The sequence below is a fragment of the Primulina huaijiensis genome, chromosome 8 (assembly GCF_012295235.1).
Source record: "Primulina huaijiensis isolate GDHJ02 chromosome 8, ASM1229523v2, whole genome shotgun sequence".
Taxonomy (NCBI): Eukaryota; Viridiplantae; Streptophyta; class Magnoliopsida; order Lamiales; family Gesneriaceae; genus Primulina; species Primulina huaijiensis.
Window position 1 is genome coordinate 17,413,056 of NC_133313.1, and position 18,612 is coordinate 17,431,667.

General features: G+C 36.8%; 1 protein-coding gene across 1 annotated transcript; it reads left to right on the forward strand.

Annotated features, from left to right (window-relative positions):
* The first annotated feature begins 2,836 nt into the window (after positions 1–2,836).
* On the forward strand, positions 2,837–4,444 carry LOC140982127 (uncharacterized). The gene is made up of 3 exons (XM_073448544.1): positions 2,837–3,631; positions 3,738–3,860; positions 4,085–4,444. The coding sequence occupies exons 1-3, from the start codon at positions 2,837–2,839 to the stop codon at positions 4,442–4,444; spliced, it is 1,278 nt and encodes a 425-aa protein (XP_073304645.1).
* The last annotated feature ends 14,168 nt before the right edge of the window (positions 4,445–18,612 follow it).

The following is an 18,612-nucleotide window of genomic DNA, read 5'->3' on the forward strand; positions in this document are numbered from 1 at the left end:
TATATCATATATTTCATTTAGACGATAGCGTGGATCTGCCGGTTGTTCTAAATGAAATATTATGATATCTAACAATCTAACATTTACTTTATCGCTTTCCGCATCTAACATTTATTTTATTGCAACTAACTTTTACTTTATCGCAACTAACTTTTACTTTCCCGCAAGGCAATAGTGTGGCTCTGCCGGTTGTTCTAAATGAAATATAATGATTTAATTTAATATTTATTTTATGCAGTTATATATTTATATAGTTATATATATAATCATAGGTACCATATATAAAATATCGGTGAATTCGGTATTTTCTATAGTGGGAACTATATTATATTAGGTGTGTGTTTAAATATTTTTATTTTCTTGGAACCATTATTTATGGTGGTTTCCTTTGTCTTACTTTTAGTTAAACAATATTGCATAAACCAAGAATAAATCTTCGAGCCTTGACAAAATTTATAATTTGTAAATTTCGTTCTTGCATTTGGTAATCTATAAATTAATAAATTTAAACTTAAAATAACCTCTCTGTGGATCGATCTCGTACTTACGAAATATATTACTTGCAGACAACCTACACTTGGGTGAAAAGTAGTAGCAAACATGCGTATACCCTTGAACAATCAATCAAACTTTATTTCTAACAACATTTCTAATACATTATTTTTGTTCTTAAAAATCCATTTAGTTCCAATCATATTAACATATTTATTGCTTATACATTATATTATTATTTGGGTGTATATGTTTTTTATGTAGAGATGAAATTACACAATTTTTAGTTTAGAAACGATCTCCTTGCTTTTTCGCAAGTGTTGTTCTACTTTTGAGAGAATATATGTTTATATCAGCCTTTTTTAGTGATACCCCCATAAGATCCCGGGTCATGGATGACCCGGGATATTATATTGATAGCCCAAATCAGAGTCAATATGTAGGATGATTTCCTCAGAAGAGTGGCAGGTAGATGCCCAGGACGTCTTCTCCTCGGGCTACCATACGCCCGAGCTCTCATGCAAGCTCTTGGTAACTTTCTTCCCAGGCTACCTCGAGAAGCGTACCTCACTCGAGTGTATCAGTATGGGCTATCTTATGCTTGACAATCATTATTGTCAGGACCACAGGGGTTGGCGTGTCAGAATAACTTGTCAGAAGCAGGTTATGGGCAGCCATCTTACCATAATTAGCAGGTGGGCACTGAAAACAAGATAATCATGGGATTTCCTCTTATAAATAGCAGGTATACATCTTATTTTCGGATGCTGAAATTTTGTATCTTCGAGCACTCACATATATACTCACATATATTGCCATTTTCTTTCACCATCAACTTGCTGACTTAAGCATCAGAGTGGCCACGTCGGACACTCCTCCGGCGCCCATTTACGATTTCGTTCTCTTGTTCGAAGGTCATAGTTGCAGAAGTCATCTTATCTTCATCACATATATCTTCTTCCTTACTCATTTTCCTTAAACACATGTATTATCATCCGGTGGATTGCACCCAGCTCACCCGATTCATCTGGATTTCCTCATTGGCGCCGTCTGTGGGAAATTGAGCTCAAGACGTTGATATGGCTCCCACTAGAAGAAAAAAACAAGATACTTCCTGGGCTCCTGGAGATGATGAATTTATCTCAGGACAAGGTGGTCTTCCGCCCACAGGACCTCCACCTATTATCACTTTATCCCCGGAGGAGTTGGCTTAGATTATATCCGATGCTGTAGAAAAATTTGTAGCCCGGAGAGACCCTTCTCATCATGCTACACAGCTGGGAGGAGAGTAGGAGAGAGATCAGGAGGAAGGGGATGAGGAAGCGAGGATGGAAGAGAGGGAATCCAGTGCCGGTTCCAAGTCCCCGACTGTGGCGGAGGAGTTGCACGAATTAAAGCAAAAGATGAGAGTTTTGGAAGGACAGATGGAGGGTCGGAGTCATTCTCGAGTAACTGTCAAAGGATGCCCGTTCGCTGATACTATTGTCTGGAAACCTCTTCTCAGGAATTTAAGTCTACCAAAATCAAAGACTATGTGGGCAGCGCTGACTCGGAAGAGCATTTGGCAAGATTTGAGAACATAGCCATGTTGCACTGTTATGCTGATAGGATCAAGTGTAAAGTATTCTTGACCACTTTGGTTGATTCAACTCAGAGATGGTTTGAGGGATTGGCCCCTCAGAGTATACATTCTTTTGAGGATTTCCAAAAGGTGTTTCTACATCATTTTAGTAGCAGCAAGAAATACAAGAAGACTGAATTTAGTCTTTTTGAAGTCAAGCAAGGCCCGAAAGAGAGTTTGAGGGCTTATATCCTAAGATTCAACAGAGTTGCTTTGGATGTCCCTTCTTGCGCCCCCGAGACCAAGACTACTGCATTTACCCAGGGGTTGAGGGAGGGTGAATTTTTTCGATCACACACGAAGAAGACGCCCGGAGATTTTGAAGACCTGCTGGCCCGGGCAGATAAGTACATTAATATGGAGGAGGCGCAGAAACAGAAGAGGGAGGCGGCGGTGAAGCGAGAGAGAGGAGACCGGGCATCTAGACCCGAGGAGAGAGGGCAGAGGAAGGGTAACCCGGGGCATATCTCTCATCATGTGCCTTTGAAAATTTCCCAAGACCGGGATATCCAAGAGTGTAGCAAGGACTTACCTTCTTCTCATCAATTTACCAGGCATGAGAAGAAGGGATTTCGTATTCTTCACAAAGTGTGTTACAACGACACAGAGAACTGCAAAGCGCTGAAGAGATATTATGTCCCACCAGCTGTCCAAGGACATAATCAACCAAACAAGTAGCCGAGATTGCCGCCTTGGGCCGCTCGGCAGTAAGGACCTAGTGCCATGGAAGATTTGAGAAGTGACTCGAGGGGGAGAAGAAAGTTGGAGCCTGAGAGGAAGAAGTCTTCACCCCCTGTCTTAGGGGTAATAAAAATGATATCTGGAGGTTCTACTGAAGGTATTTCCAATCGGGCTCGGAAGTCAATGAGCAGAATAGAGTGCATGGAGGTGGAAGGAGTGAGGAAAAGTGAAGTAGTTATCAGTTTTGACCCGGAAGATCTTAAGGACGTTAATCTTCCCCACAATGATATCCTGGTAATTCAAGCCAAGGTAGCAAATTATGATATTATGAGGGTTTTTATTGATTCAGGCAACTCGGTGAACGTTATTTTCAAGGAAGCTGTCGTTCAAATGGATTTGCCGGGATATCAATCGGAGGCGGTGGAAACAGCACTTTTTGGCTTTGCGGGCCATGCTGTTTATCCAGAAGGTGAAATTGTCCTGCCCTTGACTTTAGGAACTCGAGAGTTGAAGAAGACTGTTATGACCACTTTCACTATGGTGGATGTCCCGTCGTCATACAATATCATCTTGTGGCAGTCAGCCATGAATGTGTTGATGGCCGTAGCATCCACCTACCGCCAGAAGATTAAGTTTCCGATGGGAAGTCAAGTGGGTGAAGTTTGGGGAGATCGACCTTTTTCCCGAAAATGTTATGTAGAAGCGGTCCGGGTGGACCAGAAGAAGGCCAGGAAGGAGGGGAAGGCAGTAAGGGGTATGGAGGAGATGGAGAGGGTAGTCGAGAAGGGAGAGGTCCAGTTTGTGGCAGAGGATGAACAAAGAGGTGGTGGAGATCGGGCAAGGCAGGGAGATTCGGATGGCTATGGACCTTGATTTATCCACTCGGGTCAATTTAATAAACTGTTTAAAAACTAATGTTAATATTTTTGCCTGGTCTTAGCAGGAGTTGATCTGGATCTCACCCCTGATAGCTGAGTATCATTTGAACATCCTTCCGGAATCTCAACCTGTGAAGCTGAAGAAGAGACACTTTGGTCCAGAGAAGGAAAAAGTAATTGATGAACAGGTTCGAGAATTGCTAAAAGCCGGTCACATTCAAGAAATACAATTTCTTACCTTGCTCTAGAATGTGGTGTTGGTACCAAAATTTACCGAGAAGTGGAGGATGTGTGTTGATTTCGGAGATCTCAACAAGCTTGCCCAAAAGACCATTATCCCCTGCCCAGAATTGATCAGTTGGTGGATTTTACCTCTGAATTTGAATTGCTCATTTTCATGGATACTTACCAGATGTATCATCAAATTCTCCTGGCCAAGATTGATCAAGACAAGGCCAGCTTCATCACTTCGGGAGGCACATTTTGCTATGTCATCATGCTTTTCGAGTTGAAGAATACGGGGGCCATATATCAGCGTTTCATGAACAAAGTATTTGAAAAGCAGCTAGGGAGAAATGTGGAAGTATATGTTGATGAAATCTTGGGCAAATCTATAAAGATTTCTGGCTTCATCTCTGAATTAGAAGAAACTTTTGCCACTCTTATACATTATGAGATTAAGCTTAATCCAGCCAAGTGTATCTTTGGCATGAAGAACGGTAAATTTTTGGGTTTTGTGGTTATTGACCGGGGGATTCAAGGATTGAAGTGAATCAGGAGAAAGTCAAGTCTGTGCTGAACATGTCATCCCCTCGGTCTGTCCGAGAAGTGCAGAAGCTGACCGGGAGAATTGCTTCACTTTCCCGATTCATATCCCAGTCAACGCATCGGAGTTATCCATTTTTCTAGGTCCTTCGAAAGGCGTAGCAGTTTGGGTGGGATGAGAAATTTGAACAGGCCTTCCAAGATCTTAAGAGTCATCTGGCAGAGCTTTCTGTCCTAGTGAAGCCAGAGCCCGGGGAGGAATTATTTGTCTATCCGTCCACTACTGAGTATGCTATCAGTTCCATATTATAAAAGAGAAAGGCTCCGATTAGAAGCCCGTCTATTATGTCAGCCATGCTTTAAGAGGTCCCGAGCTACGATACAGTGAGGTGGAGAAGATAGTTTTGGCTTTGGTTATGACTGTCCAGAAACTGCGACCTTATTTCCCGTCGCATCATATTATTGTGCTTACTAATAGTCCTCTCGGGAGGATTATGAGTCACTCAGAAGTATCCGGGAGAATGATCAAATAGACAGTGGAGTTGGGAGAGTATGATATTGAGTACAGACCCTGGGTTGCCATCAAAGCACAAGCCCTGTTTGATTTCTTATCCGAGATGGTACAGCTTGACGAAGAGGAGGTGTGGATGGTATTCGTGGATGGGGTGTCTAGCCTTTTTGGATATGGGGTGGGAGTAGTGATAATAGCTCCCCCAGGAGAGAAGATTAAACTGACATTAAGAATTGACTCTCGGGTAACTAATAATGAGGCAGAGTATGAGGCTGTTCTCACAGGTATTCGAGCTGCATGGGAGGTTGGAGCCTCTCGAATCATTTTGTACTCCGATTCACAGTTAATTACCCAACAGATAAAGAGCATTTATGAGGCTAAGGATGACATGATGCTTAAATATTTAAAACTCATCAAAGCCCAGGCCCAATCTTTTGTGAATTGGAGTATTGAGCAGATCCCCCGGAATGAGAATGGGGAAGTAGATGCATTGGACAAAATGGCCGCCTCTTTATCAGAAGTCAATATCCGAGAAGTATTGCATGTTTCCCGGCTAATTCTTTCCACATATGAGGAGATATTGCTAGCACCAGAGGATTCTTGGATCACGGAGAAGGAAGTTTTGAAGTTTCTGTGGAAGAATATTGTATGCCGATTTGGAGTTCCCAGGAGATTAATCTCAGACAATGGAGGCAGTTTCATGGAAAAGAGATCACAGCCTGGTGCCAGGAAATGAAAATCACTCAGTCTTTCACTTCTGTTGTTTATCCTCAAGCCAATGGTCAAACAGAGGTTGTGAACAAAATTATTGTGCAAGCCTTGAAAACTAGGCTACAGAGTAAAGGAAAAGACTGGGTGGAAGAATTTCCTAGTGTTCTCTGGGCATACAGAACTACTCCCCGAGCACCTACTCAAGAGACTCCTTTTAATCTGGTATATGGTTTTGAAGCAGTTCTGCTGGTTGAAATCGGACAACCTTCTGCCCGGACAGAATCTTACCCGGATGACAATGATCAAAGCCGGGCAATGGAGTTGGATCTAGTGGAAGAGAAGAGAGAGCCGGCTACGATTCGAATGGAAGCTTACCTAGGTCGGGTTATGAAATCATACAACAAGCGAGTCCGAATCTGAGACTTTCAAATAGGAGATCTGACGATGAAAAAAGTCAATCCAGCAGGAGACGTTGGTAAGTTGGAAGCTCGGTAGGAAATGCCTTTTAAAATAACCCGGAAGGTTAGCTTGGGAGCTTTTTATCTAGAGGATGCTCAAGGACACTCTATCAGGCGACCATGGAATGTATTTCATTTAAAGAAGTATTTTGCTTAAAAGATGTAATTATTGATTGAAGATATAATGAAGCTCTTTTCTTCTCAGAAAGTGTATGAATATTATATCTAAATCCGGGAGGTACAAAGCCCCGATTAATCTATAAGTCCGGAGACATGATCCCCGGCCCAAGGCTCCGTACCTTGGTTATTAATAAACCCAGGGCTCCGTACCCTGGCTCGGGGATCCACACCTCGACCATTCTCAAGTCTCGGGACATGATCTCCGGCCCAAGGCTCCGTACTTTGGTTATTATTAATAAGCACAGGGCTCCGTACCGTGGCTCGGAGCTCTACACCTTGACCATTCCCAAGTCCCGGGACATGATCTCTAGCCCAAGGCTCCGTACCTTGGTCTCAAGGCTCCACACCTCGACCATTCCCAAGTCCCAGGACATGATCCCCGGCCCACGGCTCCGTACCTTGGTTATTAATAAGCCCAGGGCTCCATACCCTGGCTCGGGACACCACATCTCGACCATTCCCAAGTCCCGGGACATGATCCCCGACCCAAGGCTCTGTACCTTGGTTATTAATAAGCCCAGAGCTCCGTACCCTGGCTCGAGGCTCCACACCTCGACCATTCTCAAGTCCCAGGACATGATCCTCGGCCCATGGTTCCGCACTCTGGTTATTGAAAAAATTCAGGGCTCTGTACCCTAGCTTAGGGGTTCTACACCTCGATCATTTACTAAGTACATGAATTGTTATTCAGTTCAGGGCTCAACAGCCCAACTACTTATTCGAAGTTACCGGTTATTTTCCAACACTTAGAAATTTTTTGAATTTTATCATTCACAAACGGTGGGGTTAACTTTTCAGGAGGCCGGTTAGTTGTATGGTGTTTATTCATTTATGGAAGCAAAATAATTAAAGAGAAAAAAATGATATTTCAATAATGAAGGCCCGAAGACAGCGATTACAAGAAGAAAAGTAAAAGAAAATACAATCCTATTCTAGATCTATTGAAGCAGGTTGTTCTCCGGCCTCCTCTTCTGGAGCTTTCTTGGCATCCGTGTTGGCTGCATCATCCTTGGGAAGGGAGTCGATGGCCTTATCAATGTCCGGGAAATATTCTTTATCAACAAGAATGAGACCCTCTTCTTCAAACTGTTTCCGACATTTTGCAAAGACGACCTTGAAGAAATTATAAGATTTATCTTCAACAGCTACCATGAATTCGGAAGATTTGATAAAAGAGGTCCGCCACTCTTCCTGAGTATGTTGCAAGGCCCCCAGCTTGTCCTCGACAGCAATTGCTTGAAGCTGCTGTTGGCTGGCTTCGTCCTCAAGATAGCGAGTTCTTGATTCCAAGAAGGAAACCCGCTTCTGCAAGTTCTCTTCCCGGCACAAGCTTTCATCCCGAGCAGTTTGGGCAGAGGACAGTTGTTGAGTGGCCACTTCCAAGTAAGACCGGAGGCCTGCAGTTTCTTCTTCATGGGCTATCTTGACCCGGACCAACTCTTTCTGTATTAGCCCGTAGAGATCGTGAGTGGCCCGGGCCCGCCCAACTTCTCTCTTAGCCACTGAGGCCACTTCTTCAAATGTCGAGATCAACATTTGCACGCTCTGGTCAAGAGCAAACAAAATGAATAAGTATATAAAACAAAAGAGAAAGAAAAGATGGTGTTGAAGAAGAGAAACTTACAGAGAGGATGCGGTTGGAGCCTTCAAAAAGCTTTGGGTTAGGGCCGAAGCTCTTCAAATAAGTCTCCTCGGCAGGAAGGAGCATGCTCTTGAAGAGACGAACCCCAGTAGGAGAAGGTCCCTCTAGAAAGATATTAGCCCGAGGGGGTCGTTGGTGGAAAGTGTGAGATGAGGAAGGAGCATGCTCGATCACAGGGGGGCGCAACTCGAAAGCTTGGTTAGTTGGAGGGGCCTCCTCTTCGGGGGCAGCCATCGCTTTTCTTTTATGATGCCGCAAAGGAACATGGTCTTCATCCTCCTCAGAAGAGTGGGGCGGGGCAGTAGTCTGAGGTAGTGGCCCCGCGTCGCTTGGCTCGGCTACTTGAGCAGTGACCTGAATTTCCTCTTCGCTGACCCTCCGGGCAAGGGCTTTCTTGGCAGCTGCCTCCTTAGCAGCCTTCTTCTTTTCAGCTGCTGCTGCTTTCTCATCTGCCCGTTTTTGTTCAAATACGGCTTGAATCTCGGTCTCACCTACAAGATAGGATTGTAGTTCATATTAAAGAATGGAAAAGCATTAAGAAATAACATAAGAGAAAAAGGAGATTACCAGGTTGAGCACCGAGATGAAGGAGAGTATGATCTACATCGATGATATAAAGTAAATCGAATGGTTATTATGCATTTTGAGAAATTGTGCAGATATGTGAAAGGATTTGCACGGATATCGAGGCGTGTCAGACTTATCATGTTCTCGGAATACGAAGCGTTTAGGACCGTTAGAATTCTAGGGCATACGTCATCGTGACATCATCCCAACTGCCCTAGAATACTAAACAACAAAATATTTAAAGTCCGGGAAACATGAGGCCCTGGCATCTTATTTCAAGTTCGAGAGACATGAGGCCCCGACATCTTATTTCAAGTCCAGGAGACATGAGGCCTCAGCATCTTATCTTAAGCCCAGGAGACTGAATCTCCCGGCACCTCATCCTATCTCTGGGATATTTGAAGCCCCCAATGCTTTTACAAATCTGAAATTGATTGTTTTTTTATTGAAGTCCAAGCATGACTGATCGAGACAGCGAGTAAGACTCTAGCACGACTATTTAAGGGATGGGTGGTGATACCCCCATAAAAGCCCGGGTCATGGATGACCCGTGATATTATATTGATAGCCCAAATTAGAGTCAATATGCAGGATGATTTCCTCATAATCCAGGCAGGGTGATGCCCGGGACGTCTTCTCCCCGGGCTACCATACGTCCGGGCTCTCATGCAAGTTCCCGGGAACTTTCTACCCGAGCTACCTCGAGAAGCGTACCTCACTCGAGTGTATCAGTATGTGTTACCTTATGTTTGACAATCATTACTGTCAGGACCACAGGGGTTGGCGTGTCAGAATAACTTGTCAGATACAGGGTATGGCAGCCATCTTACCATAATTAGCAGTGGGCACTAAAAACAAGGTAATCATTAGATTTCCTCCTATAAATAGCAGGTATACATCTCATTTATGGATGCTGAAATTTTGTATCTTCGAGCACTCACATATATACTCACATATATTGCCATTTTCCTTCACCATCAACCTGCTGACTTAAGCATCGGAGTGACATGCCGGAAACTCCTCCGACGCCCATTCACGGTTTCATTCTCTTGTTTTCAGGTCATAGTTGCAGAAGCCATCTCACAGAGAAATATTTTCATCACAGATATCTTCTTCCCTTACTCATTTTCCCTAAACACATGTATTATCATCCGGTGGATTGCACCCAGCTCACCCGATTCATCCGGATTTCATCATTAAGATTTATAAGCACTATTTTATTCTTGGGATTACGTTTGTTTGTTTGTTTTTTTTCAATGAAATGGTTAAAAATCAAAAGAACTCATGTTACTAAAAATCATGCAAATGCTATGTTTATTCATAGAGAATGGTAACCTGAAAAACTACATAGATACATGTTTTTAGGGATTTGAGCAATCATGCTCGCATCGACAAGCGAACACATCAGTCATGGGCAAGTGAAAACAGCGTGCGAATGGATTGCGACCCGCATAAATCCTATTGCACTTTTTGTTGCACTCCTTAGGTGTTATACCCATCTGACATATCCCCAAATAACTCGCACATCGATGTGTTGGGCTAGGGCTAGGGCTAGGGCTCGGAGCTCCGAAAACACTTTTGGATTCGCTGGCCACATATGAAATATCGAGTTCACTTTTCACCGTATGTATCGACTGATCACCTGTATTCACAATACACATCACATGAAAAGAGAATTTTCTTAAAAAAATTTGAATAACTTTATTGTAAAATGCTATGTATCAAATTGAATAAAAAAAATTATAACACCAAGGTGATAAGATTTAGACTATGATCATGTCTAAATGTGCATCGATTTGTTTTGTAATATCAAAGTAACAATTATCAATCAAGAATTTTAGTCCTAACCTAGTTTGGGTTGAGTACTGTATAGAAATTAGAATCTCCAAATTTCAATAAATTAAAAATTAGACGATGACTATTAATTTTAATATTAAGATGATTTCTTTATTCAATTTCTCTCGTTTAGTTTACTAACGAGATTTGGCCTGATTTTCTCTAAAGAAATCTTCAATCTAATATATTATTTCATATAAAGTATTAGATAATTCTTTCTTTCTCTACGAAAAATTACAATTTTAGTACTATAAATTAGTATGTTTTTTATTTAATATTGTAACCTATCGATGTTTGGTTTTCATCAACTAACTTGGTTTTTGTTTTATTTTGAACTTTTTATCTGAAACCACTAAATCTATCAAATAATGTTTATTTGAAACTAATAATCTTATACATGACTCATATAGCATGAATAAAACCTATATTATATATATTAAAATATCAAGCAAAAATAAAAGGAAACTACAAGTTTTTTCCTCTCATTAGGTGTCTTTTTGCTTTATCTCCTATATATTTTTTAGGTTTATTTTGGTGTGAGTAAATATTAGTATATTCCAGCTGCACAAGCTACGTATGATAGCATCGATATCAAATAAACAATATTTGAAAAAATTAGTGGTTCTCGGGAAAAAAATATCAAAACGAAAAAAAATCCAATTTACTGGATTAAAACCAAATATTGATAAGTTATAGAACTAAAACAAAAAACAGACCAGGTTACATGACTAAAATGATAATTTTCCTATTAATGACTTGTTTATCTCAACATTTATATGTCATCAGTTTTTTTTTAATTCTTACATTAAACTGAAAGAAGAAATTTTATTTAAAATCGAGAGGAGAAAAAAAAGAATTAAAATTACCTGATGCCAAAAAGAATACCAGAAGAATGAATAAAATCAAAGACTTAATTGCCATCTTGCGAGAAAAAAAAATGAAGAATAAATATTATCTTCGTACTCAATTAATGTGTTGGCTCTCACAAATTCTCATGTATAATATATAGCAATGAATCAAAGATTTATATANTAATTCTTACATTAAACTGAAAGAGGAAATTTTATTTAAAATCGAGAGGAGAAAAAAAACAATTAAAATTACCTGATGCCAAAAAGAATACCAGAAGAATGAATAAACTCAAAGACTTAATTGCCATCTTGCGAGAAAAAAAAATGAAGAATAAATATTATCTTCGTACTCAATTAATGTGTTGGCTCTCACAAATTCTCATGTATAATATATAGCAATGAATCAAAGATTTATATAATATTCATATAATATATACTAAAAATATTTTGTGGCGCTTTACATATATATTCACATAATTACTTGGTTTATTATCATAATTAGATTATATAAAGTATATTTATTTAATACTGTCACCCACAAAATTAAACTTGGCAATTATGTTTTTTTATCTTATAATCTATTTCTGAGCTTATAAGTTGTGTGGTCTTATTTAAAAATAAGTTGTTAAAGTGTTTGAATACAATAAGATAATCAAACTTCGATATGTTTAGTATTATAATATATATTTTTTATATGATTAAAACATTATTTTTCATAAATTATTATTATTAATTTGTTATTATTATTATTATATTCAAAGTTATAATATATTAATTTTAAATGTAATAAAATCGATATAGAGTTTAGAGGGGGGTGAATAAATTATTTCCTTTGTTGGACGTTTTTGCAAAGGGTGCTGTAATCTTTTTAGAGATTATAGCTATTCGTGTTCGAATGATTATCCAGCATATCTGATGGTATGGGGTGAAAACAATAAAAACATTAGGCAGTAGACGATGGTTGTTTCAGGAAGTTCGAAGATAAAATCTTCTACGTCTTCTCTTCTTCTATTTCCAGAAGGTATCACTAAAAGACTTTGGCTTTTACCTTCCAACTCTTGTACACACCCACTTCAGCAGGACTTATCCTTTGCCAACTAAAACTATTAATTTCACAACACAACAACTAATACTGTAAGGTTTTGGAAAAGACTCTTTTCCAAATTACAGACTCTTCTCAGTGAAGTATATTAAATTGAATAGCTTCGAAGAGACTAAGAAACAACAACACAAATTAATCTCAGAAGATCAGATATATGATATGAAGCGTTTGCTGCTTTTCTGTATGTTGAGCTTCTTGATAGATAGTAGTTAAGATAGCTCAAAAGACGTTTGGACAGATAGTGTATTCTCAATAAAATGATTCGTGTGTGTTTCTATAAAGATTGATCCGTATATAGAAACCTTGAGTCCAATGTCTATAAGCAAAACGGCTTCTTTTGACTTCTGAGCAGAATCAGCTTTATCACCTAAAAAGGGTCCTGCAGAAAGGCTTCAGAATTATCAGTCTTTGTTTCATACCACAAATGGTAAGGAGCGTTAAATGTCTTTGTACATCGTTAAAAAATTTCTAGCACATTTTAAGAAAACGAGTAGTGTACGTTTAAGTAAAGTTTGACTCAGACAATCTCTTCGGATGATTGTGAAAGCTTCGAATCGATACTCCCGTGAGAACACCAATTATTCCATGAATGTCAGGGAGAAAACCTTATTTTTCACCTGCCAAAATGTTATAGAACTCATTAATCACAATAAGATTAAACTGATACACATGATAGCGCGCACACACTAGGCCATATTTAACAGACCTCTTATCACCCACACTGGATGAGAGGTTTGCAAAGAACTCCTGAATAGGTTTCCGGTAGTTCAGTCCATACAATTCCTTCTTTAGCTTGTAGACATGGTCCAAGTGGTGTGAATCTTCAAATACTTTCGATTGACTCACATAAGCTTCCTCATTCAAAAAAAATGCACTTTTCACATCCATCTGATAACGTTTAATCCTCATATTACATGCAATATCAAGCAATAGTCGGACTGACTCAATGCGGGCTACATGAGCGAAGGTTACATCAAAATCAATCTGCGTCTGCGTATACCCTTGAACAACCAATCAAACTTTATTTCTAACAACATTTCTGATACATCAGTTTGGTTTTTAAAAATAAATTTAGTTCAAATCACATTAACATATTTATTGCTTATAAAATATATTACTATTTGGGTGTATATGTTTTTTATGTAGAGATGAAATGACAAAATTTTTAATTCAGAAATGATCTCCTTGCTTTTTCGCAAGTGTTGTTCCACCTTTGAGAGAATATATGTTTATATCGGCCTTTTTTAGATTTATAAGCACTATTTTATTCTTGGGAGTCTGTTTGTTTTTTTCAATGAGATGGTTAAAAATCAAAAGAACTCATGTTACTAAAAATCATGCAAATGCTCTGTTTATTCATAGAGAATGATAACCCGAAAAACTAAATAGATACATGTTTTTAGGGTTTTGAGCAATCATGCTCACATCGACAAGCGAACACATCAGTCATGGGCAAGTGAAAACAGCGTGCGAATGGATTGCGACCCGCATAAATCCTATTGCACTTTTTGTTGCACTCCTTAGGTGTTATACCCATCATACATAACCCCAAATAACTCGCACATCGACGTGTTGAGCTAGGGCTAGGGCTCGGAGCTCCGAAACACTTTTGGATTCGCTGGCCACATATGAAATATCGAGTTCACTTTTCACCATATGTATCGACCGATCACATGTATTCACAATACACATCACATGAAAAGAGAATTTTCTAAAAAAAATTTGAATAACTTTATTGTAAAATGCTATGTATCAAATTGAATAAAAAAAATTATAACACCAAGGTGATGAGATTTAGACTATGATCATGTCTAAATGTGCATCGATTTGTTTTGTAATATCAAAATATAAATTATCAATCAAGATTTTTAGTCCTAACCTAGTTTGGGTTGAGTACCGTATAGAAATTAGAATCTCCAAATTTCAATAAATTAAAAATTAGACAATGACTATTAATTTTAATATTAAGATGATTTCTTTATTCAATTTCTCTCGTTTAGTATAATAACGAGATTTGGCCTGATTTTATCTAAAGAAATCTTCAATCTAATACATTATTTCATATAAAGTATTAGATAATTCTTTCTTTTTCTTCGAAAAATTACAATTTTAGTACTATAAATTAGTATGTTTTTTGTTTAATAATGTAACCTATCGATGTTTAGTTTTCATCCACTAACTTGGTTTTGGTTTTGTTTTGAACTTTTTATCTGAAACCACTAAATCTATCAAATAATGTTTATTTGAAAATAATACTCTTATACATGACTCATATAGCATGAATAAAACCTATATTTTATACATTTAAATATCAACAAAAATAAAAGAAAACTACAAGTTTTTTCCTCTCATTTGGTGTCTTTTTGCTTTATCTCCTTTATATTTTTTAGGTTTATTTTGGTGCGAGTAATATTAGTTTATTCCCGCTACACAAGCTACGTATGATAACATCGATATCAAATAAACAATATTTGAAAAAATTAGTGGTTTTCGGGAAAAAATATCAAAACAATAAAAAATCCAATTTGCAAGATTAAAACCAAATATTTATATGTTATAGGACTAAAACAAAAAACAGACCTGGTTACATGACTAAAATGATAATTTTCCTATTAATGGCTTGTTTATCTCAACATTTATATGTCATCGGTTTTTATTTATTCTTACATTAAACTGAAAGAGGAAATTTTATTTAAAATCGAGAGGAGAAAAAAAACAATTAAAATTACCTGATGCCAAAAAGAATACCAGAAGAATGAATAAACTCAAAGACTTAATTGCCATCTTGCGAGAAAAAAAAATGAAGAATAAATATTATCTTCGTACTCAATTAATATGTTGGCTCTCACAAATTCTCATGTATAATATATAGCAATGAATCAAAGATTTATATAATATTCATATAATATATACTAAAAATATTTTGTCGCGCTTTACATATATATTCACATAATTACTTGGTTTATTATCATAATTAGATTATATAAAGTATATTTATTTAATACTGTCACCCACAAAATTAAACTTGGTAATTATGTTTTTTTATCCTATAATCTCTTTCTGAGCTTATAAGTTATGAGGTCTTATTTAAAAATAAGTTGTTAAAGTTTTTGAATACAATAAGATAATCAAACTTCGATATGTTTAGCATTATAATATTTTTTTCATATGATAAAAAAACTATTTTTCATAAATTTTTATTAATAATTTGTTGTTATTATTATTATTATTATTATATTCAAAGTTATAATATATTAATTTTAAATATAATAATTATAATTACAATTATTTTGTATTAATAATTAACAATGTTATTATTATTAAAATATTTAATTATTATTATTAAATAGTAATAAAATTATTATAATAATATTAACATGTAATATTTATAATTATAATTTGTTTGGGATCGATATAGAGTTTAGAGGGGGGTGAATAAACTATTTCCTTCGTTGAACGTTTTTGCAAAGGGTGCTATAATCTTTTTAGAGATTATATCTATTTTTGTTCGAATGATTATCCAGCATATCACAAAATAAGGGCGGAAACAATCTGATAGTATGGGGTGAAAACAATAAAAACAGTAGGCAGTAGACAATGGTTGTTTCTGAAAGTTCGAAGATAAAATCTTCTACGTCTCCTCTTCTTCTGTTTCCAGAAGGTATCACTAAAAGACTTTGGCTTTTACAGTACAACTCTTGTACACACCCACTTTAGCAGGACTTATCCTTTGCCTACTAAAACTCTTAATTTCACAACACAACAAGTAATAATGTAAGGTTTTGGAAAAGACTCTTTTCCAAATTACAGACTCTTCTCAGTGAAGTATATTAAATTGAATAGTTTCGAAGAGACTAAGAAACAACAACAAAATTAATCTCAGAAGATCAGATATATGATATGAAGCGTGTGCTGCTTTTCTGTATGTTGAACTTCTTGATATATAATAGTTAAGATAGCTCAAAATACGTTTGGACAGATAGTGTATTCTCAATAAAATGATTTGTGTGTGTTTCTATAAAGATTGATCCTTATATACAAACCTTGAGTCCAATGTCTATAAGCAAAACGGCTTCTTTTGACTTCTGAGCAGAATCAGCTTAATCACCTAAAAAGGGTCCTGCAGAAAGGCTTCAGAATTATCAGTCTTTGTTCATACCACAAACGGTAAGGAGCGTTAAATGTCTTTGTACATCATTAAAAAAATTTTAACACATTTTAAGAAAGCGAGTAGTGTACGTTTCAGTAAAGTTTGACTTAGAGAATCTTTTGGGATGATCGTGAAAGCTTCGAATCGATACTCCCGTGAGAACACCAATTATTCCATGAATGTCAGGGAGAAAACCTTATTTTTCACCGGCCAAAGTGTTATAGAACTCATTAATCACAATAAGATTAAACTGGTACACATGATCGCGCACACACACTAGGCCATATTTAATAGACCTCTTGTCACCCACACTGGATGAGAGGTTTGCAAAGAACTCCAGAATAAGTTTCCGGCAGTTCAGTCCACACAATTCCTTCTTTAGCTTGTAGACATGATCCAAGTGGTGTGAATCTTCAAATACTTTCGATTGACTCACATAAGCTTCCTCATTCAAAAAAATGCACTTTTTACATCCATCTGATAACGTTTAATCCTCATATTACATGCAATGTCAAGCAATAGTCGGACTGACTCAATGCGGGCTACATGAGCGAATGTTACATCAAAATTAATCTGTGTATACCTCTGAACAACCAATCAAACTTTATTTCTAACAACATTTCTGATACATCAGTTTTGTTTTTAAAAATCCATGTAGTTCCAATCACATTAACATATTTATTGCTTATAAAATATATTACTATTTTGGTGTATATGTTTTTTATGTAGAGATGAAATGACAAAATTTTTAATTCAGAAATGATCTCCTTGCTTTTTCGCAAGTGTTGTTCCACCTTTGAGAGAATATATGTTTATATCGGCCTTTTTTAGATTTATAAGCACTATTTTATTCTTGGGAGTCTGTTTGTTTTTTTCAATGAGATGGTTAAAAATCAAAAGAACTCATGTTACTAAAAATCATGCAAATGCTCTGTTTATTCATATAGAATGATAACCCGAAAAACTAAATAGATACATGTTTTTAGGGTTTTGAGCAATCATGCTCACATCGACAAGCGAACACATCAGTCATGGGCAAGTGAAAACATCGTGCGAATGGATTCCGACCCGCATAAAACCTATTGCACTTTTTGTTGCACTCCATAGGTGTTATACCCATCATACATAACCCCAAATAACTCGCACATCGACGTGTTGAGCTAGGGCTAGGGCTCGGAGCCCCGAAAACACTTTTGGATTCGCTGGCCACATATGAAATATCGAGTTCACTTTTCACCATATGTATCGACTGATCACCTGTATTCACAATACACATCACATGAAAAGAGAATTTTCTAATTTTTTTTTTGAATAACTTTATTGTAAAATGCTATGTATCAAATTGAATAAAAAAAACTATAACACCAAGGTGATAAGATTTAGACTATGATCATGTCTAAATGTGCATCAATTTGTTTTGTAATATCAAAATATCAATTATCAATCAAGAATTTTAGTCCTAACCTAGTTTGGGTTGAGTACTGTATAGAAATTAGAATCTCCAAATTTCAATAAATTAAAAATTAAACGATGACTATTAATTTTAATATTAAGATGATTTCTTTATTCAGTTTCTCTCGTTTAGTTTACTAACGAGATTTGGCCTGATTTTCTCTAAAGAAATCTTCAATCTAATACATTATTTCATATAAAGTATTAGATAATTCTTTCTTTTTCTACGAAAAATTACAATTTTAGTACTATAAATTAGTATGTTTTCTGTTTAAAACTGTAACTTATCGATGTTTGGTTTTCATCCACTAACTTGGTTTTTGTTTTGTTTTGAACTTTTTATCTGAAACCACTAAATCTATCAAATAATATTTATTTGAAACTAATACTCTTATACATGACTCATATAGCATGAATAAAACCTATATTTTATACATTAAAATATCAACAAAAATAAAAGGAAACTACAAGTTTTTTCCTCTCATTAGGTGTCTTTTTTACTTTATCTCCTTTATATTTTAAGGTTTATTTTGGTGCGAGTAATATTAGTTTATTCCCGCTACACAAGCTACGTATGATAACATCGATATCAAATAAAAAATATTTGAAAAAATTAGTGGTTTTCGGGAAAAAAATATCAAAACAATAAAAAATCCAATTTACAAGATTAAAACCAAATATTGATAAGTTATAGAACTAAAACAAAAAACAGACC

Bases quoted from the DNA above. Each gene is read 5' to 3' on its own strand.
- LOC140982127 (XM_073448544.1), top strand. From the start codon at position 2,837: ATGGAAGATTTGAGAAGTGACTCGAGGGGGAGAAGAAAGTTGGAGCCT. The intron at 3,632-3,737 runs GCAAGGCAGGGA...TGGTCTTAGCAG, and splicing joins AAAGAGGTGGTGGAGATCGG to GAGTTGATCTGGATCTCACC. The intron at 3,861-4,084 runs GTTCGAGAATTG...GATACTTACCAG, and splicing joins AAAAAGTAATTGATGAACAG to ATGTATCATCAAATTCTCCT.